The following is a 24,383-nucleotide window of genomic DNA, read 5'->3' as shown; positions in this document are numbered from 1 at the left end:
CCTGGACGGTCCCGCGTGCTTGGTCCTGACTCTGAAAGGAGGCGCACCCCCACCCATCACACGCAGTAGCATAGTTCCTGTAGAGGGGTCCCCAGGGGCCACATTAGTATAGGATGGGGCGGAGTCGGTCTTGGAATGGGAAACCTGGGGACAGGGGTGGGGGTGGGGGTTAGGAGAACGCAGTTAGGGGGCGGAGGCCTAAGTACATAACGCGTTGACTTCAAGTGAAATCAGATCCGTCAGAGCAGTTCACGGTGGTTCTTCTCTCTCCTCCCACCCCACGTTTCCCTTGGCTGGACTCTACCCTCCAGGCTCATTCTTGTCTCCCTGGACACTCCTGTCCTTTCCCAGGAGTGTGGCAACTGAGGGAGCCGAGTCCCAGAAGGCACGGAAGCTAGACGTATCCCTTTCCCTGCTCTCCAGGTCCTCCAGGCTCAGCCCGAACATGTTGGACGGCCTGAAGATGGAGGAGAACTTTCAAAGTGCGATTGAGACTTCGGCCTCCTTCTCTTCTTTGCTGGGTAAGTGTTCAACTCTATTTACCCTGACGCATCCTCCTGCTGCCAGGCTGGTTGGGAGCTCAGGACATCAGCTCGCTGCTGGTACCGGATTAGGCAATCAGGTTAGCACCCTCTTCGTGCACGGAGCGGCGCCCACTCTGTCTTCCGTGTCCATTAGTCCTTTTGAGTCGTCCCTACCATACAACCAGCAAGCCTCTTCAGGCCTCAGGAGCTCGACACTGAATTCCCCAAAGCCTTGAGGGGCGGGCGAGCATCTTCACAGGCGTTTGAGTGGCAAGTGATTAATAATACCCAGGGCTGGATTTTTAATCATGGAACTGATCGACGGCTCATAAATGCCACCGGTTTTTCAGAGGCCTGTGACAGAACATTGAGTAGCAGAGGTCCGAGGCCCAGGAGCATCCAAGTTCTTCTCTTCTCCTACCAAACTACAGCCCCAATTTTAGTACTGGGCATAGCCCAGGGGCTTTTCCGGGCTGGTGGGCAGCGCTGCTCTGGGATTAGCTTGCGCGGCGGGGCCCTTGCCTGGTCTTTAATTAACTGAAGCCGGATCCCAGTTCCGCAAGCCCGGTATCCCCCTACCCCCAACCCAGCCACAGCGGAGGAGAAGATCAAGGAGTCCCGAAGGGTCTTCCAGAGCTCAGGCCAGCAATTCTTGTTTTGACAGTGTCTCCCCAATTTTGGTTTTGGGGTTTTCAAGTTTGGGGGAAAGGTGTTTCTGTTCCCCCCTCCTTCTTTTCTTTCTTCCCTTCTCCTCTTTCCGCAGGAGAGACTTTTCTTTTGTCATTTAAAACTCTTGCCTCTTTCCCTAACTCTAGAACCAATAGAATGATTGACAAATTTCGATTGTAGAAAACACATCCAGAGAGACACCACCAGCCCACCCCACCCCAACAGTCCAGAGGAATCGAAATCACGAAGCCCCTGTGCCCTTCCTTCAATTCCCTTTCGGAAATGCCAGGATCCTCTCCCTCGAGCAAGAAGATGCAGGCCAGAGCGCATGCCGATTTAGGGGTTTCAGGGTTTAGTTCCTAGCGCCTTACGACCCAGGTTTGCTCTAACACCAGGATGGTGGCCTGGGGTGCTGAGACCAAGAAAACAGAAATTCATAGTTGAGAAGGACCGCGGTGCTTTCTCCAGTCATTCTTGCCTTCATCCTTCTCCACTAAACGACCTGTTTGGTTTACAAGCTAGCAACTGTTCCCCAAAGCAGAAAGTGAGATTAATGTAGTTGCCCTATGGAGAAGAGCCAGTCCTTTGGGACATTATGGACAAGAGTGTTCTTGTGATGGCAGCACAAGGGCTTCTTTAAATGGTTGTGAAAAGTGTCAACAAAAGCAGCCGAGTATTCTTCCTTCTGTCCTGAGTGTGTTTGGGGAGGGAGAGGAAGCAGGCCCCCTCTAGAACAAGGTCCGGAGGGAAAAGGTGGAAAAGGTCAAGGGGTAGGGCTGAGAAGATTCCGTGATTGGGCTAAGAGGTTTGAGCTTCTCGCTGCTGCGCTTCTGAGCAAAGGGCTTCTAGTACTCTGACCCGCACCCTTCTCAGGGTCTCTGTGCTCGCTCAGCTATTATTTTTCCCACCTTGACATTTCCTAATTATAAAAAAGTCACCCGCAATTTTCACGCCAACCAAGACGTGGGAGGGATTCACTAGTATGAACAGTACTGAGTTTGAGATGGTATTTTCTGTACCCACAATTTGAGTGTGTGCGTGTGAAGAAAACAAAATGTTAGTTTTCCTTTTAAAAATAGAATGCAGTTTCAAGCAAATTATTACTGATAATTTAAAAGCAGTCAAAGGACACACAGACACAGTGATTTAATGTTTGATTAACGACGACTTGAAAGTCCTGGGAACACAAATTTATTCGTAATCTAATTTTACAGGGTGCGTGAATGCTCGCAATGGTACTTGGGTCTATCTAACAATTAAGACTTCAGCCCCCTTCCTCGGTAGAATTTATAATCTTGCTACTTAGTCTTTGTTTATTAGTCACTTGATTGCCACTTGGTTTGATTTTTCTAAATATATGATCATCAGGGGATCTTCCTGGGGTGATGCATGGCCTTGGGGGGGGGAAATCTGTGGATCTGATCCGATCCCGATAGTGTTTTGCGGGGTTAACTTACATATGTGGCTCATGGGCAAACGTCTGTTGCTGCTGTAGGCAGAGCGGTGAGCCCCAAGTCTGTCTGCGAAGGCTGTCAGCGGGTCATCTCGGACAGGTTTCTGCTGAGGCTCAACGACAGCTTCTGGCATGAGCAGTGCGTGCAGTGTGCCTCCTGCAAAGAACCCCTGGAGACCACCTGCTTCTACCGGGACAAGAAGCTTTACTGCAAGTACCACTACGAGAAGTAAGTGCTTGCGTCACCCACTCACCTGCGCCGGTGTACTCTGGGGACTGACTTCTCCTGCACCCTCTTCGCCTTTCGGGTTTAAGAGACAACCGCAGGCAAGACCAGTAAATCTCATTCGCACCAGCGTTGGGTACACGCGCGGGGCTGCGGGGATTCCATCTGTGTACGCAGGCTGGGCCCCGGGAGAGCCGCACTGCGCCATTTCATTTTGGTCGCGTACTTAATTTTTAATTATTCCAAGTTCCTTAACCCCAGGCCCGGCTATTCCCAGAGATCACTTTCTGTGGGCCTGGGAAAAAATTCAAGCTTAGTCCTGGGTTCACCGGAGAGCCCGGTGGACCACCAATACGTGGCCAACGATCTTTTCCATCCCATCTCACTCAAGTGTTTGCGCCGCTCTTGGGTTTGTGCTCAGCGGTAAGGCGGTATGGATCAGACTGTTTCTGTCCCCTGAGCACATTTCTCGCCCGGTTTGGGCAAATCGGGTTTGGAAGTGCTTTCCTGCTTCTCGCGGCCGCTTTGCGTTTCCAGTCACTCCCTCCTCGGGGGTTTCTAAGGAAGCCTTCAGGTGTGTCGGACGCCAGGGACATCCGAAAAGTTGCTAGGTCAGAGGGGGCCTGTCCTAAAGCCCCCTACGGTGGCTCCACCCAATTCTAACCTAAGGAGGTTGTCTGACAGGCAGCAGGTTCTATTCTCTCCCCATCATCATGCAGAACTGGGAGGCGGGTAATGAAGAAAGCGGTTCATTTCCAGTTTGGATTTCTGAAATGCCCCTAGGCCCGTGCTGTGGTAGGATGTTCTTATTCTCAAAGGAGAGTCCAGAAGGAGCCCTGAGAAGTAAGGAGAGAAAACTGCTTCTCCTGGTAAAATTGGCCAATTCATAGAGACTTCGGATTCGTGGGACTGTGGAGAACTAGAAGGAAGGAAAAGTGGCTTAGCGCTTGCCCCTTTTTGTGCACTAGGGCTGGCGTGTGTTGACTGTGTGGGCGTGCGTGTGTGTACACGGAGGAACCTCAGTCCTTTTCACTAGCACAGGAAGGAAGGCAAGCTGTGGAGGGAGTCAGAGGATGGTCCGTGGCGTTGAAACGCAAGCTGCTTTAATTTCATTAAGAGGCAAGGTGGAAAGGATGTGCTGGAGAGGTCTGCCTACAACAACAAAACACCCAGAGAAGAACAGAGGTTTCTTATTTCCGTATCATCTGGGCTGTCAGGTTTACTGACAAAATGAACCATGTTAGACCTAGTAAATACCTTCACCACCACCACCACCAGAGCACCCCTCTCTGCTACTCAGTATTCCTTTCCTATACATAAAATGCTCTCTCTAGGAGAGAACACTAGGTCCGTCTGTTGTTCTAGAAGTGCTTTACGTTTTTTTCAGAACTTAAAAAAAAAGATACATGCTTGAGTTTATGTGAATTGGAGAATACAGAAATCCGCAAAGCAGGGAAAGCTCGCCCTGAGTGTTATGGTAAACAGTTCTGGAGGAAGAAATAGCGAACGGCCCTCTGTCTCTGCTGGCTTGTCTGCGTGTAGTTCCAGTCTGAGTCAAAAGTGTGATTTTTAGGTAATTAAGCGGATTTGGTCTACACAACTTCAAGCAGACAAAGGCGGGTGACTGCTCGCCTTTTTCTCCCTTGCTTTTCATGGCAAGGTTTTGGTATTGTGTGGGCCCAATCTTTATCTTTCTGCTTATAGATTAGAGAAAGGTCCACATCCTTCAGGCACAACACTAGCGAATTCAAAAGTATTGGAGCTTAGGGGAGGATTTGGGTTGTGATTTTTCTATTCTGTTTGTTAAAAAAAGAAAGTCGTGAATCAAAGACCGCTCCAGGGTCAACACAGCTGTCTGGCCAGTCAGATCTCCTGTGAGGAAGTCAGGCTGTGTCAAGAGGAGGAGAAACAGTTGTTGTGAAGTACTTGGCACAACAATATCCCTTCCATTTCAGCCCTCCAGGTTTGGGGAGGTTTGGGCTTATTAGCTGAGAGGGTCATTTCTCCCAGCACAGAGCTATTTTTTACGAAGAGAAAATTGCAGGGATCAACTCGCCAGCTGTTGGCCAGAATCAAGATTTTATAGAGGGTGGGAGCTACATGGTTCAAAGAGGTGTTGGTATGACAGGGAAAGTTTTTTTTTTTAAATTTTAATTTAAAAATATTTACTGACACATGGATATCCAAAATGAGTTTGCCGGGCACATTCTCAGAACAAATCTGCCCAGCCCGTCAGTGGCTGTTTGAGATTCATTTATTCTCTTAAATTCCTTCTCTCTTCTCTTTCCCATTTCAATCCTATTCCACTCTCAACAGACCAGGGTTTTAATGTACTCGATAGTCTTAATGGTATTAAGACACTTGCTATAGGAGAAAATGAAGCAATGATTCCCCCCCCCCCCCCCTTTACATTGGGCTCAGGAAAAATTCCTTTATTCAACAGGCTTTTACAGAGCTTCTATATGTAAAACCCTGGTTGCAAGGAGGAATGATTTCTTGGGACCAGCCTGCAGGAGGCTGCTAGCCTGGCAGGTTTGGCAGCTGTTTTACCCTGACAATCAAGGGTTTTCCCCGGAAAGCTTCCTCTACTTGGACATGATTAGGTATTAGCCAAAAGTTATCTGAAATGGCCACATGTTTATCCTGGAGGATACAGCTTAATTTGGGGGCTGGAGTGAAACTCGCAGAAAGCACTTTTCCTCTCTCTCTCTCTCTCTCTCTCTCTCTCTCTCTCTCTCTCTCTTTCTCTCTCTCTCTGTGTGTGTGTGGGTGTGGGTGTGGGTGTGGGTGTGTGGGTGTGTTTCTTCAATAGTTGAGTCCCAGATAAAGTAAATGGAGAGAGAAAATGAGATGTCTGTTAGGAGCTAAGACAGCAATGGTGGCAAGTTATAGAGCATTTGATAGGAGAGTGAATATCCGACAGTACTTCAGTCCCCCCAAGTCTATAAAGTTCAAGTGCTGGTTCCACAAACTGAAACGAAAGAATATGTAGGCGATATTCACTCTCTAATGACCATCATGAAGTTTTAGTAGGAGAGGTTATCACATTTATTTCAGCCATTCATATGCATATCTGGATGTTGGGCAATTCTGAATTTGCATTGGAATTATTACCTGTGGATCCCTGGTGTCTGGTCAGGCCTTCACTTAAATGGAAAGGGACTTATTGGGGGGGGGGTGGATAATAGGAATAGGAGGGAGACTGGGAAGGGTGGGAGATGACAGTAACTAGAATCGCTTGATACATGCACGAAATCAGGAAAGAACCACTTCAGCACAAGTTATTTAAAAAGCCAAAATTCCATTCTGTCAGCTACTCGTTTTTACTTTCACCATGTGAAGCCTCAACTTTTTCTCATTAATGAAATGGATTGGTGGTGGCATCTTGGACAAGACTGCTGACTTGAAACCTCAGTGTGTTTTACTAGACGCTGGCCTCCTCTACTGTAACACCCTTAGGAATACTCCACTTTTCAGTTATCCAAGACAAATAAGCATTCAAGGCCAGATTGTAGAATGGCAATTTAAGAACATTCAGAAATCAAGAATTGGGGGTCACTTGCTGCTCACGTTATCAAAGAAAAATAGCTAGTCATCGGAAAAGACAGCACGGCTGAAATCCACCAAGCTGTGCTGTGAGATGCAACCGCTCGAGGTGGTATAGGTGTGGACATTTCAGGAATGGATCCAATTTGCTTCGGCATTCCTGAAAGTTAGCAGACAACCAAATATTTTCCAGCCTGGAAGACTTCTATTTATGTAACTGTTGTTCCCCCTTTAAGTGAGCCTTCTGTGATCCTGCTAGTTCAGAGTTATCCCTGAATCGGTTCCAAACAAGCACTGTAGCTGTGCTTCAGTCGGAGACAGAAGAGGCCGTGGGATCATGGAAACGTGGCAACGTGATAGATAATTGAGCCTTCTGGATGGCGGCCCACTTTTAAATCAAATTTATATTGCGTCTTTCATGTGCCTGGTGGCTCGCGGGTCAGGCAGGGCCCTCTCTCCTCACATATGAAGTTTATCATTATCACTCGGATTGTTTTGGACATCCTGGGAGTGCTGTGGGGTAGCGTTGCTGTCATCAGAGCTGTTCCCAAGCACGGTAACTCCCCACATGTCAGCAGATCACAGCTTGGGGAAGCCTTTCCTCTGGGGGCCCGCTCATGTTTTCTTCTTGGTCCTTTGGAGTAGACCAGTTGTCTGTCCAGAGAAAGGGGCAAACATGGGGAGAAAGTAGACGCCATCGCTTACTTTGTTCTTTGTCTCTTTCTTTTGGCCTGAGGCTTGTCAGCCCCAGGTGAGAACGATACAGGCAATGCTGCCTATTAGGACTGGTAATGAACCCATCCTGCTTTCTATTAAGGTGGTGCAGGAGGTGTGGATGGAGGAGTTAGCTTGCTCTATTATTATTATTATTATTATTATTATTATTATTATTACTACTACTACTGTGATATTACTTAGAGATCAAACTTGGGCATGCAGTTCTTCAGAAAAGGAGCCCACAGATGAAATTACAGAGCCCACTGTTAGAGTTAGAGTGGGCTCCACTTTTCATTGACCTGGCTCTTGGCACAATACCATTTAAGGAGTATAAAAATTCAACACAGCTAGGCAGTAATTTTTGTCTGCATTCAATTGTAGGGATTTAGCTCACGTTGAGGACAGTCCACGGTTGTGGTTGTGTTTATGCAACGGCCTTTCTCTCTCTCTCTCTCTCTCTCTCTCTCTCTCTCTCTCTCTCTCTCTCTCTCTCTCTCTCTCTGTGTGTGTGTGTGTGTGTGTGTGTTTTAATTTTAGAGGATGGCTGAAAATATTTCTTGCACGGAGGTGGTTTTCTCTTTTTAATATGTATTGGTCCATGGTTAAGACTTGCTTGGAATCTAAGACTTAAAAATTGAAATTCGATAGAATAGGCATTGCTAATGTTCTGGGAATTAGGCCATTGGGGACAGACATGGCTGTGGGGCTGTTTTTGGTCCCTACTTTAGTGGATCATACTGTGAAAGGTGACTTTTGTTTTCCAGACTGGTTTTACATACTGAAGCATTCTGAGACCTTTGTCTTCCATGTGGCTAGTTAGGTACTCTGAGTTCATTAACAGGAGCTTTCCCCATAGTTAATTATTTGTCTTAGATTTTATTTGCGTTCACACCAACCAAGACTTCTTCATATCAGGGAGGGATATCCACTGCTGCTTTTTTTTTAATTTTATAAAGGTTTTTGGCTATAGTGATCTGATGCTTTCTTTACCTAGAACAGCTCCATTTATTTAATCATATCTCCCCCCTCCCAAGTAAATTTCTTGGGCTATAGTACTTAAAAGTAAGAAAAATCAAGGCTTTAAAAATCCATTGTATGAGCAAGACTATTAATAACTTCTTAGAGAAAATGCATATTACAAAATGTGATTATTGAATATTACCAGGGTCAAAACAATCAATACTGAATCACTTGAAATGGATTATTAAGTGCAGTTGTACAATCATGGGAAATAAATTATGGGAGATATCCAAACAGTCCCTTCAGTCTAGCTGTAAAGAAATTTTGGTAATATTGGTCCCAATGATTAAATTTTAGTTCTGTTTTACTATTTTTAAATTAATAAATAAGCCTCTTTGAGTCATTTTTTTAAAAACCAGTCTTCACATCTTAGCATGGCTCTTTAATAAGTCACTTTAGGATGAGATGAAGGGGACCTTGGGCCATGTGGGGTGGGGACCCCCAATGTAGAGGTTTCCCAGTGGGGAGCCCTGCTCCTCTTATCCTAGCTGGCTGAGAGGGCTTTTGGGGAACATACTATATATTCTCCTGAGAGTCTCTTGGAGCCCTTCGGACAGTGTTGTTCTGGTGGCTTTTGCAGACTCAGACAGGGGAAGGTGATGATTTTCAGGACATCACAAGGCCACCCCGAGTGCCCTCTTGAAAGGCCTGCTGTCCAGGATAGAAAGAGGGTCCCTTCCGCTGCTCCTGAGAACTTGTGTTTTTTCCTCAGTCTCTTAGACTAGTGTGACATGGAGCGTTTAGTCCACAATTAGAGTTAGCCATGTCCTTCTCCCCAGCCAGTGTTGACTGCAGCTTTGTGTCTCTTTGTTGTATCTTAAATGAAGCCTACACTACTGTCTTGCAGACACCTCCCAAATGTCAGATTGTCATTTTAGTAAAGCACAGCGATCTGCTTCTATATTTTTAACCAAGATGAAATGAACAAGACTGCCTTGGCCCTGGCATTAATTAGTAGGAGGATTAGCGCTGTGTCGGCTAAAACGGAGGCGTAAACACTGTAACCTTGCTACATGTTTGCTTTCGCACTCCTGAAAATAAATAAAATGAGACTTAGGGCAGGGATTAAGTTTCTCTTGGCTCTAGGAAGCAGATGCAATTGGAATGCGGCAGAAACACTGAAGTATTAGGGAAGATTTTATGTAAGGAATAAAACAAAACCCACATCCGTTCTCTACCCCGTGGGCATACTTGGTCTTGTCACAATAGTCCCATATGTGTAGTTAAAAAGGAATTAAAAAAAACCCACCTCTGTGCTATTTTTCTGGGTGGTGAACAGGACAACTGAGCCTCTGTAGAGCCTGTCCAGTGGCTGCCATGAGTGGATTAGACAGAACTTAATGAAACCTTGTGAGGTCTCCGTCATTGCACTATAAAGAGCTCACAACTAAAAAGACAAAGTAGACCATGCTTTTCCTAGTCTTGTAACCAGACTCACGTGGAAGAGTCTGGACGCTTCCGACCTCTCTCCTGGAGTCCCAGTTTGAGGATCCTATTTTTGGATAGCAGCAGCCATGTCTGCCTTTCCTGACTCTCTGGGCCTCCAGTGTCCCTCCACACCATCATATTTGTGGTTTATTAGCCTTGTCATATGACGGATGAGCTGCGAGAGATAGCTGGCCACTGTGGGCTGGACTGTGCTTTCTGTCCATATTAAAAAATATTGTAATCTGCTGGTCTTGCTGGGAACGGACCACATGCTGTATGTAGACTCGCATCTGCCTCTTCCCATTCTGCCTTCTCTATGCCCATGGAGTGTTATTAACCTGACTCTTGTTGCTTGAACCCATCACCAACTGCAGCACTGCTCCCATCCTCTGCTATCCCACAGACCCTCTGCTTTCTCACTTGGGAAACGTAGACCCCCCCTTCCTTCCTTCCTCCTCCCCTCTCTCCCTCTATTCTTCCTTTCTTCCCCCTCCCCCTTCCCCCTCTTTGTCTCTGCATCTCTCTGTGGATATGGTAGGTACATGCATGTATTTGTGTGCGTGCACATGTCTGTACAGAGGCCAGAGATCAACAAGGGACTTGACTTTTTTTTTTTTTTTTTTGCTTTTAATTTCTGGGACAGGGTCTCACTTCATTTGTTGCTTGCTGATTTGCTAGACTACATGACCAGTGAGTTCCATGGATGCCTCTGTCTCTTGCTTTCCAACCCTGGGGTTACAAATCCATGCAGCTGTCCCTGGCTTTTTACATGTGTTCTGGGGATCTGAACTCAGGTCCCCATGATTGCCTGGCAAGTTCTTCACCCACAGAACAATCTCCCCAACCCTCCAGTTAGCCTTTTTTTTATGCACAATAGTCCTACCATGTAATAACCAAGTTATTGAGTGGTACTCAGTGTAGTATCTGATCAATGGGCCTTTGTCTCCTGTTTACATAGTTTCGTGACCCTTACTCTTTGGTGTTCCTTTGGGACCCCACCCTCCCCAACTTTTCTGACTGTGCTGGCCTCTTAGTAGACATTAGGCCATGTCCTGCATTTTGATGAGTCAGAGATGTGCCTGGTTCTGTGCTGTGCCAGCAGGAAAATGGTAGAATTTGTCACTTGCCAGGAAGCTTGGCCAGCATCATGGTAGGACATCAGCGTATCATTCATTCTCAGAACGGTTGTCTGGACACTGCTCTCTTCTTGTGGTGTTGGGTACCCCACCTAGGGCTGCGCATGCTGGATAGGCACTTTGCCACTGGGCTTGAGGTCCGGCTCGCGTCTGTATCTCTCCCTCACGGAGGGTCCTCTCCAGCAGCTCGGTTTGTTAGGCCAGGTTTTGGAGCAGCGTGAGAAGCTCTTTGGAGCAGTTTTCTGTCCTTCCTCCCTCCTGCCCTTCCTTTCAGTTAGAGGCTCCAGGATTCAACAACTCTTGCTATCAAGCTTCAGGAGCCTTTAAAAGGATTTTTCAAAACAAAACAAAACAAAACACCCCCTCCTGAACTCGAGATTAGCCACTTAAGCTCATTAAAGTCCCTTTAAATACTAAAATGTTAGGCTCCTGGGGGCTGTTCCCCCCCAAACCATGGTTTCATTGTTAACATTTTTGTCATTCACTCTGCAGCAGATTAAGGCCAGCTCCCTCTGGGCCCAGAAACGTCCCCCCCCTCTCAGCAGGAGGGTCCCAATATGTCTTTGTTTGAGTGCTAGGACAGCCTGAGCCTGAGGGGCCAGTGATGTTGGCACAGCTCAGATGCTCTGTCTTCAGGGTAGAGGAGTTTATGTCTCTCCTCAAAAAGGGGCCCAGAGAAAAGAGTGGCTGGGCATCTAGGAAGGCAGGGAAGCTTGGAGTTGTTCAGATGCCCCAAGCCACCTGGCCATATACTGGACATACCTGGGAGTAGAAAAGCCCTCCGGTAGCCTGGTGTTAAAAGCCGTCCTTAATTGGTGGGGTTGTGAAAGGTGTTTGCCTGGGACCACACAGCAGCACTAGAGCCTCCGGTACATATCCCAGGCATTCCTGACTCGCCCAGGGGTGGGTGCTTCTGTCGCCTTGTCAGCAGTGCCCATCTCCAGTCCCCAGAGCATCCTTCAGCAGCACCCATTCAGTAGGTTCACCCAGCCTTCCTGCCCTCAAGCTGGCTCTGCGGGAGCTAGTTTTCTGGTTGTGACAGTGGAACAAATCCCCTTTTAACATAACCATCTAGAGTTTCCTCCCCTGCTACTCTCTGCTCCTCTTCTCTCTCCTCTTGACCGCCTGCACAGTAAGGCCTGGGTCCCCTTCATACTTCTGTCCCCAGTAGTGAGAGCCAATTTCTTCTCAGGGACATGGGCATCATTGTTAGTGCTGGGGAGTAGACTTCAAGAACCCAGAAGGGAAGAACGCCTCAAGGAACCCTTGCCTGTGTTCTTGGCTTGGGGTTTGCTGAATTCTTGCATCCCACCTTCCCCAGGACTCTGCTCATCCTTCATGCATGGATTCAAACACAGTCTGCTTGCCTTCTGCTTTAAGCCCATCTTGAGACTTCCTACATTTCAAATTACCCTATATGTAGGCTACAGATTCCCTTATTGACAGACCATGAAAGGTATTGTTATATCATTCACATTGGGATGTAACTGGACTATTCTTTTGGAGAGGCTTTTTACGTGGAATGGTGTTGAGTCAAAAGAATGAGCATCCTGTGCTGGAGTTTTAGACTCTAGGATGGACCAGTAACAGGAGATCATTTTGCACAGGACGAACATAGCCCTCCATAAGATGCTTTCCTGCGTGTCTGCATGCCATGTTGGCTGCATTCATGCACACACTCATTTTCTTCTGGGTTTTATTTTGTCTGTGTTTAATTATTGGCTGGGCCATTCCATTTCAATAGCTGTATCCATAGATGAGAGTGGTAGACAACTGGGTGTGAATGATTTGGAGACTTCATAATTCCCTCCAGAACTGGAAAAGTAACTTTAATCATTTGTTTTATAGTTAAGAGATGTTCTGGGTACGGCTGGTTCACCTAGCTGAAGGCATAATGTAACAGCAGAGGTCATGGAGGAATACTGCTTACTTGCTTGTTCACCTGTCTTGATAAACCCTCTTTCCTCCCTCCCTTCCTTTTAAAAAATATTTATATATTTTTATGTGTATAGGTGTTTTGCATGTTATAGCTGTGTACCACTTATGTGCAGTACTCATAGAAGCCGGGAGAGGGCAAGAGATCCTCTGGGACTGGAGTTACAGGTGGCTGTTAGTGGCCACGTGGGTGCTAGCAATCAAACCCAGGCCTACTTGCCTAGGGAAAGCACCACTCGTAGTGGGCTGAGTCCTGTCTCATCAGTTAACAATCATAAAAATGCAACACGGGCCGGGCGGTGGTGGCGCACGCCTTTAATCCCAGCACTCGGGAGGCAGAGGCAGGCAGATCTCTGAGTTCGAGGCCAGCCTGGTCTACAAGAGCTAGTTCCAGGACAGGCTCTAGAAACTACAGGGAAACCCTGTCTCGAAAAACCAAAAAAAAAAAAAAAAAAAAAAAAAAAAAAATGCAACACGGTCAGGCCCACAAACAAGTCTGCTAACAGGAGTTCCTCATCTGAGATTTCCATTTCTCAGGTAGGACTATAGTTTGTGTTAAGCTGACAAAAAACTAACCAGCATAGGGTTTTCATGAGAATTAAGACATCAACTTAAAAGGCCTTTTGATAAGCCATAGGCTACTGTATAGGACTGTGTTTCATGGTTGCTGGTTTTTGTACGAGAAAAATCTATTCTTTGGAGCTGTATACACACCCACGATTGTGTGGTTGCTATGAGCAGAGTTTCAGGGGTCCGTGTGTCTGAGATCACATCCTTGCTGGGTTGTCTATCAGCTGTTTTCTTGTCAGGGGTTCACTTTCTCTGTACCTATTTATTCTTTCTAAAATGGGATGATAACAAACCCCACTTCCTCGGGTCATTTTGGTTTAATATTCCTCAAGCATGTAGATCGATGCTTGGCTCATAGAAAATGCCATAAAGGATGCTATTGGTTAAAAATTTATCTTCTTTCAAATCTCGAAGGACCTTCATATGTATTAGGGATTGATTCTTTATGACAATTAAAAAAATGGCCAAGGAGATTTTGATTTAGTCTTGTATTTATTTCCGAGGAAGCCAAGGCTCACCGAATTTGCTCAAGTCATGTTATGGGTAGTGAGAAAAGCTGGGGAGGCTGTCCCCAGCCGGTGACCCTGGCTCGATGGCCTTTCCACAAAATCACGCCATCTGCTGCTTGGATTCTGGAGTTCACACCCCGGTGAGATCACAGTTCTCAGTTTGTCTTTTTGAACAAGCTCTTGGAAAACAAGTCCCCACCTGCTGGATTCCTGTGCTTTCAGGCAGCCTTCCTAAGGCAGCTGCTAGAGCATTCTGTGGCTTTCAGAACATTTTTTTTTTTTAAATTGGCTATTGCCTAAATGTTTGTATGTGTGTGGAAGCTTCTGGAATATGCTCCTCACTCCTGCTTATCAAACTACCCCACAAACACAAAATTCTAACCCTAGCCCATCCGTTTCCTGGGTCATGCTGTCTGTATTAATCTCCAATGTCATCCTGCGTAGTTGCTCCTCCCCCTGGAAGAAAGAACACCAGAAAGTAATCAGCATCAATCTCCCTCTCCCCAACCCTCAGGGTTTGCAATGGTGACTTTTGTTCTGCAAGCCTGTCTGCACATTTGGCAGCAGAACTGTTAAATACCAGGTCCAGAGGCTTCCACTGGGACCAACCAGCAGCTGTCCATCCATCCCTTGGATAACCTCTTTCCAAGTTTTCTTCTGGATGGTGTTGCGTTTCTCAAATAAGACTCAGCCGCAGCTAGAAAACATCCCATGGTGTCCCACTGAGGCCGATTTCTAGAATCAATGACATCTGTCTTGTTTGGGGGAAGCCACTTGGCTTGGCTGATCTACACATTATCATGCAATATTGGTTGTCTAAGAAACCACACAATCCTGCATTGTTTATTTCGATCACCGTGGCCAAGGCTTTTGGTTCCCTTAAACATTGTTCCAATCAATTTTAAGGAAACTAAGTGTATACATGAATTTGATCTTTGTAAATGGGTACTTAATAAAATGAGATTATAGGTGGCACACGAACAGTTGGAATGCACCTTATTTGGTTATAGGTAGACTTCTCAAATTTGAGATCAAATGGACTCAAACAGTTGGCTCATTAAACCACTCATTTAATCAAATAGGTATGCATGTAAAAAATGAATAAAAACACAGATGCATTAAAACTCTATCACAGATGACTATTGAGAAATGCAAATTAAAGAGTAGTATGGCCAAAGAACAAGCCCAGCTTATGTAAGTTCCCATGTTATTATGGGATGTTTGCAATCTTCAGGGTTTGTCACAATTTGAGATTATATATATATATATATATATATATATATATATATATATATATGTCTACAAAGAGTTTCATAGTCCCTGTCACTAGATCTCAACACATTTGAGGGAAAGGAACTTTGTTCTGTTTTAACCCATTGTCTCTAGCGTCTTGTCTAATACTAAAGACATATTGGTACATTTATCAGTAACTCACTTAGAGGTGTTGAGAAGGCTTTATGCAGAGGTGATATGAACTGACTCTTAGAGAGTGGATGGGGATGTAGGACCGGGGAGAGTGTGAAGGGTTCCAGGCAGAAGAAGCAGCTCGTGAAAGTTGGGGGAGTCCCGAGAAGGAAGAGCATGCTTCCAGGGCTCACCAGTTATGGGGATGGCGGAAGTCATGTTGTCAAGTACAGTGGAGGTTGGGCTGGTTGAGGAATAAGTGGTTACTAAAGAGCAAAGCAGGAAGAGCCTGCACTCTGGAGGATCACTCTGGATGCTCTGTGATCCTTCTTCAGGCATTTCCGCTAGCAGATGGGTACTCTGCTTTCTCTTGGATCGTCAGTCTCCACCCTGTCCTACACTCACTTTTGTCCTTCAAGAGGACTCAAATTGCCCTACTTGGAAACATCTTGCTCCCATTCTTTTTTCACCCCAGTGCCATCTTATGGCCCTCCCATCTTTCACCACCCACCTTCTCAAGTGTGGCCTCAAGGTGGATGACATCACCATGTCAGAAGTGTGGCCTCGTGGTGGACGACATCACAATGACAGAAGTGTGGCCTCATGGTGGACGGCATCACCATGTCAGAAGTGTGGCCTCATGGTGGACAGCCTCACAATGACAGAAGTGTGGCCTCATGGTGGATAACATCACAATAACAGAAGTGTGGCCTCATGGTGGACAGCCTCACAATGACAGAAGTGTGGCCTCATGGTGGAGAATCTCACAATGACAGAAGTGTGGCCTCATGGTGGATAACATCACAATAACAGAAGTGTGGCCTCATGGTGGACAGTCTCACAATGACAGAAGTGTGGCCTCATGGTGGATAACATCACAATGACAGAAGTGTGACCTCATGGTGGACAGCCTCACAATGGCAGAAGTGTGGCCTCATGGTGGACGACATCACAATGGCAAAGGCGTGTGCAGAAGAGATCACATAGTGAGACAGGAAACCAAAGAGTTGGTTGGCCTGTCCCTTTTGTGACAGCTTGCTTTCACAAGAATGGACTGGTGTCTTTGAGAACCACATTCATCCCATCCTAGGGCATGCCCAGAGACTGACTTACATTTTACTTAGCCTTGTTTCTTAAAGGCTCTGCCACCTCTAAGCACCACCAGGTGGAGGATGCGGCCTCCAGGCAGAGAGCCTTTGAGAAGTACACTCAAACCACAGGCAAACCCTAGCCTTTATCCACACGCTTCCATCCCCAGACTGGAGGCTAGAGTGACCGGGTAGAACGCAGTAGGTTTTCTGAGTTGGTGAGCTGTATGTCATTCTGTCTTTATCTTTGCTTTGGCTGGGTGGGCACGTCATTTAAACTCATTAGATGATCCTATCATCCATTTATTTTACCCTGAGATCGCAGAGGTGTGAAGTGCGGTCATGTGGTGTGTGTGATGTGTGTGGTGCTCAGTACCCACTGTTTAGACAAGGGTGAGGAACGCTGTGAACAGTTGGATGAAGATACTTACAATGAAGAGCTTCCCAAGCCTTATGACTCAGAAAAGAAAAACAGACAAGGACAGAGGGGCCAGACCTCTTAGCTTGGGGCGGGGCGTGGGGGTGGGGAAATGAAACTGAACCCGGTGTTACCAAGGATGCTGAGTGCTTTCTACTGGCTCTGCCTCTGTGGCCAGTAAATTCGGTGGGAAATATACTAGTGATGGGTTATTTGATAGCCCAGACATCCAGCTGATTCAGGGAATGAAGTTTTCCTCTTGTCAACTGGTTGTTAGGGCTTAGTTTTGACTGAGCTCAAGCGCTAGAAGGGAGAGGTGGAGATCTATCCATAACACAAATTGCAATACTTAATGATGTATTATTTTTCAATTTCCCTGTTGACAGTTAAAGAGCAAGGGCCAAATGGAATATACTCTTTTAAATGGCAACATGGACACAGTGGGACTGTTGAAAAGCCATTAGTAGCTAACCCTCGTTAATATCTGCTCAGGTAAATGCTGCCCATCCCAGGCCCCTTTCCCCAGCTCAATTATTGAAGGATTAAAGGACTTCTCCTAACACACTCCTTTTAAAGTTTAATGATGTTCAGTATTGCAGAGGTTACGTAGTGTGCTGTTCAGGTGAAGTGATTTCAGTTTCGCCTTGGCATTGCTGGCTAATCAGAGAGGGAAGAAGGTTTCAGAGCTCGTGTTACCTGTAATATGGTAAGATTCACCATCCTTAAAGTCACAGGCTGCAGAATCCAGGGAGCTCACATCGCTGACTTTGCCAGATGGTGTTAACTTTTGTGGACAATATGTCGGGAAAGTATTTCCTGCAGCGGGTATTCCAATCGGTGTGCTGTCCATCCGGGTAGCACCTGTTCTTCCTAGAGATGAAGCAGGGTTTCAGAAGACACTGGTGGGGAGTAATATGTCAAGGCCTTGGTTTGATGCTGTCAATATACAAAAAGTCACTTGCAGGCCCTTGTGGCTCCCTTCAAAGGGGAAGCTTGAATTGAGTTGCCCTTTCAGTATTTATGCATACAATAGGCATGGGCACATACCTAGGCACACTTTGTCCCCTTGCATGCCCAAGGATGTTCATACATGGGATTGATAGAAAGTCTAAGCGCAGCTTATTTCCAGGAAACTGAGTCAATAAATCTTGGGGACCAAGCCATGTCTGTAGATTCACAAGCACCGAGGGATGAGTAAGTCATAAAAACGTTTAAAATTCAAGGACATCAGCGTACAATGAGTGCCTGTACTGGGGTGGCCAGAAGAGCACACTGGGGAGAGCTGTGACACAGGCCTGGAGCTTCCTAGATGGGTGACGTCCATCTTACCAAGTGCACATGATGCAAGGTGAGGTACTGACAGCCTTCTGACGAATCTGTCCACATTCAGAAATCCTGGTACCTAGGTGTCATTTCTAGTTCCAAAACTCAATTTACAACAGGATCTACTGTTTGATTGTTGTTCCTTGTTTGACTGTTCTGAAGTTGGAGTTCAGGTTAGTGCATATATGTTTTAATATCCCCCTTTAAAACGAGAGAAACTCTTCAGTCCTTCCTTGTCTTTCCTCTTTGTTCTGAAAACAGCACTTAATTAAAGATACTTTGATATTTAAAGTAAGATTTAGAATTATGGACTTAACCCTTGGTCTTGACCACACTGGAAGATAACCTCATTTATTTTTTATCTGACTAAAATTTTATACTCAAGAGGGGAGTGTAGGCAGAGGCTGCTTGTTTATTCCTGGTTGCCCAGACCTGAAATAATCTCTTAGAAACTGTTGTAGAAGGAGCAGTGGGCTGCGTCCTGCCACTCTGTTGTGATGAGGCGAGCAGGCCTGATTTTTGTCCTGCTCAGCTCCCGCACAGCTAGCTTAGCCCCAGAATAATTACACGGAAACTGTATTCTTTTAAACACTGCTTGGCCCATTAGTTTCAGTCTCTTATTGGCTAATTCTCACATCTTGCTTTAACCCATATTTAGAAATCTGTGTAGCACCACGAGGTGGTTTCTTACCGGAAAGGATCTTCACCTGCGTCCATCTCAGAGAGGAGAGGCATGGCATCTGCCTGAGGCGTCTGCCTGACTCTGCTTTCTTTCTCCCACAATTCTGTTCTGTCTACTCTGCCTACCTAATTTTTCTGTCCTATTAAAGGGCCAAGGCAGTTTTTTTTACTAACCAATGAAAGTAACATATAGACAGATGACCCTCCGCCATCAAACTGTATTAATTAAAACACTGCTTGGCTGCTTAGGCATATTGCTAGCAAGGTCTTATATCTTAAATTAACCCATTTCTATTATTCTATATTTTACCACGAGACTTGTGGTTTACCAATAAGGTTCCTGGGCATCTGTCTCCTTCAGTGGCTACATGGCGTCTTTCTGACTCTGCCTACTCTCTCTGTATGTCTCTGTTTGAATTTTCTGCTTGGCTTTACTCTGTTAAACCATTGGCTGAAAGCAGCTTCTTTATTAACCAATGGCAATAAAACATATTCATAGCATACAGAGGGGAATCCCACATCAGGGAAGAAAAATAATAAACAAAGAAAAGCTTTCCCCCAGGTATCTACATGCTGGACTCTTATTCATAAATTTGCTTAAATGTCTGCCTTTCCCTGCTCCTACCTCTGTTTACTGTTATCCTCCCTCTTCCCCCATAACTTCTCTATATTGCTTCTTTCCCCAGACCACCAACTAGCATATGCTATGCCTACTTCTTTGGTATTGTCTGCTCCGTAAGACTGCAAACTCCACGAGCACAGGGCCATTGCCTTCTCCTCTGCTGAGAGGCCTGGAACATCACAGGCACTCGGTGATTGTTGTGTGAGTCATGGAGTAACTGAGCAAGGGGGTGAACAGGAGTGAAGGCTGGAGGGATGATTCTAGGATAGTCTGCTGAGCTGGTGAGATGGTGAGGAGGATGGAGGGGTGATGCAATGTGAGGGGTAGATGGCCGCAAGGTGGGGGAGTTCGTGAGTAAGGTATTCTTTCTGTTCATTAGCTGCGTTCTTGTTCTTTGTAGAAGGAATCATGTAAATAAAAAATCCAGCACTGCTGATATCTGGAAACTCTTTGGAATGGTTTGAAAGCTGAAGTTTGCTTTAGGATATCCTAGAAACCCTTGAGTTACTTTATAGAAGTTGTGTGCCTGTGTGTGCGTGCATGTGTGCGCGTGTGCATGCGCATGTGTGTTTCTGAGGGTCCATAGATTTCTGTCAGACCTGGAGAGAGTCATCTGCAATTGCTTAATATTTAAAAGTAGTGATCTGGGGGTCGGAGAGAGGGCTCCATGGTTAAGAGAACTCACTGCTCTTGCCAAGGACTTGAGTTCCTCCATTTCCAGCACCCAGGCCAGGGGCTTTACCATTGCCTATAACTCTAGCTCCAGGTGTTTAATGCCATTTTCTGGCTTCCTCAGGCACCTACACACACACACACATACACAAAAATAAATAAATCAACATTTAAAAAGATCTAGTAACTTGCATCCGTATTTACTGTAGCAGTGTTCCCAGTAGCTAAGAGCCACAAGAACTCACAGGAGAAGGGATAAAGACAAACGTGGGATATGTACACGGGGGACTTTACTCACCTGTAGAAAAGTGTAGAGGCCAGTGAAGTGTGGTGTCTCATGCCTGTCATCCCGAAATTTGAGAGCCTGAAACAGGAAGGTTATTGTGAACTTGAGGCGAGCTTGGACTATGCAGTGGGTTCCCAGTCAGCCTGGGTTACAACGTGAGAGGGGTGGTGTTTCAACGACGAAAGGAAGAAATTGCAGCAGTTTTAGGAGAGTGGGTAGAAGCGGTTGTAAGCCGTCACGTTAGATGAAATAAGCCTGACTTGAAAGATAAATATTACATTTTCCTCTTCTATGTGAAATCTGGATTGTGTGTGTGTGTGTCTGTGTGTGTGTATGACATGAAAAGAGAAAGTAGAAGGGGCATTGTTGAGGGAGAAGGAAGTTTCTAAAGGGAGGGGGACTCTGGGGAGCAAGAGGACAAGTTGGAGGGGAGGAGGGATAAAAAAGGTCACTTGATAAACGTAGTACAATGATATGTGTTTGAAAATGTCATATGGTATTCAACTAAAAACTACTTTTAAAGAGAGTTAGTGATCTGGGAGGAAGAGGAAACATCAAGTACTATGTCCATCCTCCTGTGGGGTTATACTATTGTACAAACTGCTGCCACATCTGGCTTTTACATGGAGCACAGGGATCTAAATTCAGGTCGGGCTTGCTGACCATCCAATCTAGCGGAATCTACGAGCCCCAGGTTCAGTGAGAAATGTAGAGCAATCGAGGAAGATGCCAGAAGTTGACCTGTGTTTTCTACATGCACATACACACAAGCTCACACACACCTGCACACACAGACACACGTATGAATGTGTACACACACAAATAAATAAAATGAAAATTGATTCACCTGTAACCTGAAGGAATATCACCATGAGGAAGGTAGAATGAAGCAGAGCCTTAACCAGTAAAGACTTCATTTGAAACAGGAAAGGATCAATCCAAGAAGGGTGGGTCTTAGAAACAAACCCGGAGCAATAGAACCATCACCCACTTGAGATGAGAAATTTGGGTCGAAAAGGTGAAGTGACTTGCTTATGTCCTGTGGGTTTGAAGTGGTGGCTGTTGGAAGCAGACTAGCTATGCTATCTCATGGTAAGCCCAGTTCTGTGCACTCAGTCACAACTGCTTTGTCTACAGTAGAAGCCTGGGGACACTGCTTCACTCAGCAAGTTCTGCAGAAGTGTGCCTCACACTTGCTGTAGCAACTAACTTTATCGTGTGACTTTGTTACTAACCTCTTAATACTGCAGCTTATTCATCTGAGAAATTGGAGTAACGCTCACCTCACGAGATAGCTGGAGACATGAAACAGGTGTGACTGTCTGAAGAGCTTAGACGTGTCTCTGGTGTAGAAGAGCCACCCCATACTCGCTCTTGTTGAGGTTTACTGTGACTTCAGTCTTCTCATTTTATTTATATGGCACTCGCTTCCCAGGCGGACCACACAGACAACACATAGAAATATCCATTGCCACATGAATAACATCAAAAATTAATATGATGTCGTTAATAAGGTAGTTTCTAGTTCTATGATTTTTGATTTCTTAAAAGATGCTTGTGAGAGCTGGGTGACAGGTTTTTATTAAAACCAGCCATTAATTGCTGCTGTTCATGACTTCCTTTACCTTTTCTTCTTCTTGCTTTTTGTAAGGCTTTTTTTTAAAAAAAATATGAATATTTTGTGTTTTTTGTTTTGTGTGTGTGGTGGGCACTTCTACTTCAACCGTATGGTTCTGATTTCTTTTCCTTTTGAAGGTCAGTGTCCAGTGTCAGTCTTTGGTTCCATGGATGAAGTTGCCTTTCTGTTCTAGTACCTTATGGAATCCCATTTGGGGTTGCTGACATGATCTGTGTACAGAGGCCCTGTCTTGCTTACAGATTCCATTTACTGTTCTTATGACAAAGAAGCAGATGGTTCTCAAGATTCACGATCGTGGATGTCATGGAGCTTTCAAAGTGGCAGAGTAATGACAACCTTTGTGACTGGTCTTTTTAACGCAAAATCTGGATTAGAATTTGAAATGTGGGGTTTAGCTCCAAGACTATGCAGTAGCTTAACCCCGGATTCCTGGTGGTTCATCAAGGGACTGACATAAAGACACAGTGGCCCTCCATTCCCTCCCTCCCTCCCTCCCTCCCTCCCTCCCTCCCTCCCTCCCTCCCTCCCTCCCTCCCTCCCTCCCTCCCTCCCTCCCTCCCTCCCTCTCTCTCTCTCTCTCTGACCCAGGGATTAATTAGACTGCTGTATATACTCTTGAGTACACAGCATGGATCCATGGTTGACACTAGACTATGTGCAGAGAAGTCCCCCTAGTTGGTTAGATTGGGATTTCTTCTGCTGTGCTTCATTTTACATCCCCCCCACACCCGTAGTCACCTTCCACAGTTCTTTTAACCTCTTTTATTCATTTTCTCCCAACCAAGGAATTCCTCCATGCCCCGAGTTTCAGCTGCCATCTCTAGGAGAGTGACATTTTGATGCCCAAGCCTACTCAGTTCACCTCTGTGCTGGTCTCTGAACCAAGGGTCTCAGCAATCACTTGGGGGAATTTGGTGGCGTAGTTGGTGAGCCAGTTTGGGTATCATCAGATCCTCTGTCTTGATGTCGTTGCCTCACTGGGGTGCATGACTCTGGTGTGGGTGCTGCTCTATGAAGTGTTTAATGTTGAATGTTACCTCTGGTATGACTGCTTTAGCAGTCTCTGACATTGCCAGGTCTCCCCTGTGGTAGGCACCATCTTTTTCCATTTCAGAATTAGTAGGCATAGTAACATCCCTAAGACAGTAGTTACCTAGAAACCGAGCAGGCCTGGGGGAGACAGGTGAGTGTGGTCTTATAGATTTGCAACCAGAGGTGCTGACAGCATGAGGAGGGCATGGTGAAAACTTGGGAAGTAAAGGATGTGGCCACTGGCGTGAAGAATCTCTGGGGATTAATAGCCAGAGCTCCAGCTCAGGGGCTCCTTTAACCTAGCGAGTTTAGATCCTTCACCTCATTGGTCTTTAGTTTCTCCATGCATAAAGCAAGAGTTTGGCCTTAATGAAAAATAAAGGCCTGCTGTCATCTGATTCTCCCTCCCACATTTCCTAACATTGACCAGTTCTAAAAGGCCCCCATCTCCATGGGAGATGGAGTGTCCTTCCAAGGGAGAGAAAACGTATGGGAGAGGAGCATGCTCGCTGGGCATCAGGAAAACAGTTATGTTTTTTTATTATCCTGATTTGCAGATATCCCAGCTGCCCCTGAGAGAACCACACCTTGCCTAGAGGTGCAGAGAAATACTGAGCCTCAGATGCTATCGTATGGAAATCAGACTCTCTTGACAGCTCGGGCATGTCCAAACCCCAAATATCTTCCCTGCCATCTCATCCACCTGCCCCCCTCCTCCTTCCCCTTGGCTGCTTTAATCATCGTTTCCACCCAGCCTCCTCCAGCCTATTGGAAAGAGCGAGGAGGCCAGTGATGGATTTGACTGAACAGTATGTAATATAAAAGGGCAACGCTGAGCCTGAAGGGACCAGGGGCTGCATGAGCTCCAATATTGCTTCCTACAACAGGGCAGTGCTGGGGAGTCCCTCTGGGATTACTCACATATTATTACTGCCACTGGTAAGGGTGGGCAAGGAGGGGGAGGCAGGCAGCCATGGGGGAGGGTCTTCGGATAGCTGCAGATAAGGCCGAGAATAACAACAACAATGATAATGACAACCTTTTAATAATAGTAAAAATAGCAATAATCGTGTTTTCCGGGTTTATTAACTTTGGGGAGTCTGGTTTATTAACTCTCCTGGCTTATTAACTCTGAGAAGTCTTTGCTCGTCACAGCAAATGCCTGAGGCTTGCCGGTGTGTTTGAGTTCATCAGTCTCAGGCTCTCAAAGAGAAAGAGGGGCACAGGAGAAAGGGGAGGAGGGAGGTGCAGTGATATTTGAAGTAATTAGAGAGACTTTATTGAAATCAAATGCACAGGCAAGAAATGGTAATTAACTGAGAGAAAAGGATGCTCCATTCTCTCTCATTCAAAGACCACTGGGCTGTCACAGATAATCCTCATCTTGGGGGCACTGGGTTGTGTTGGAAGGAATGTATGCAAATCCTAAATAGAGATCTGAGGTGAATGGTGCAGATGAGATAGGCATGCGTGCCTACCCGTGTC

General features: G+C 45.9%; 1 protein-coding gene across 1 annotated transcript in view; it reads left to right on the top strand.

Moving 5' to 3' along the window:
* The first annotated feature begins 445 nt into the window (after nt 1-445).
* Lmx1a (LIM homeobox transcription factor 1 alpha) overlaps nt 446-24,383 on the top strand; it is a 141,334-nt gene continuing 117,396 nt past the window's right edge. Inside the window, exons 1-2 of the mRNA XM_038349965.1 lie at nt 446-521; nt 2,689-2,875. Coding sequence (XP_038205893.1) covers nt 446-521; nt 2,689-2,875 — 263 coding nt within the window. The remainder of the gene's footprint in view (nt 522-2,688; nt 2,876-24,383) is intronic.

This window comes from Arvicola amphibius, chromosome 12 (genome assembly GCF_903992535.2).
Source record: "Arvicola amphibius chromosome 12, mArvAmp1.2, whole genome shotgun sequence".
In the NCBI taxonomy this organism is placed as follows: domain Eukaryota; kingdom Metazoa; phylum Chordata; class Mammalia; order Rodentia; family Cricetidae; genus Arvicola; species Arvicola amphibius.
The sequence above is the reverse complement of the archived record's forward strand: the minus strand, read 5'-3'. Positions and strand labels throughout refer to the sequence as shown.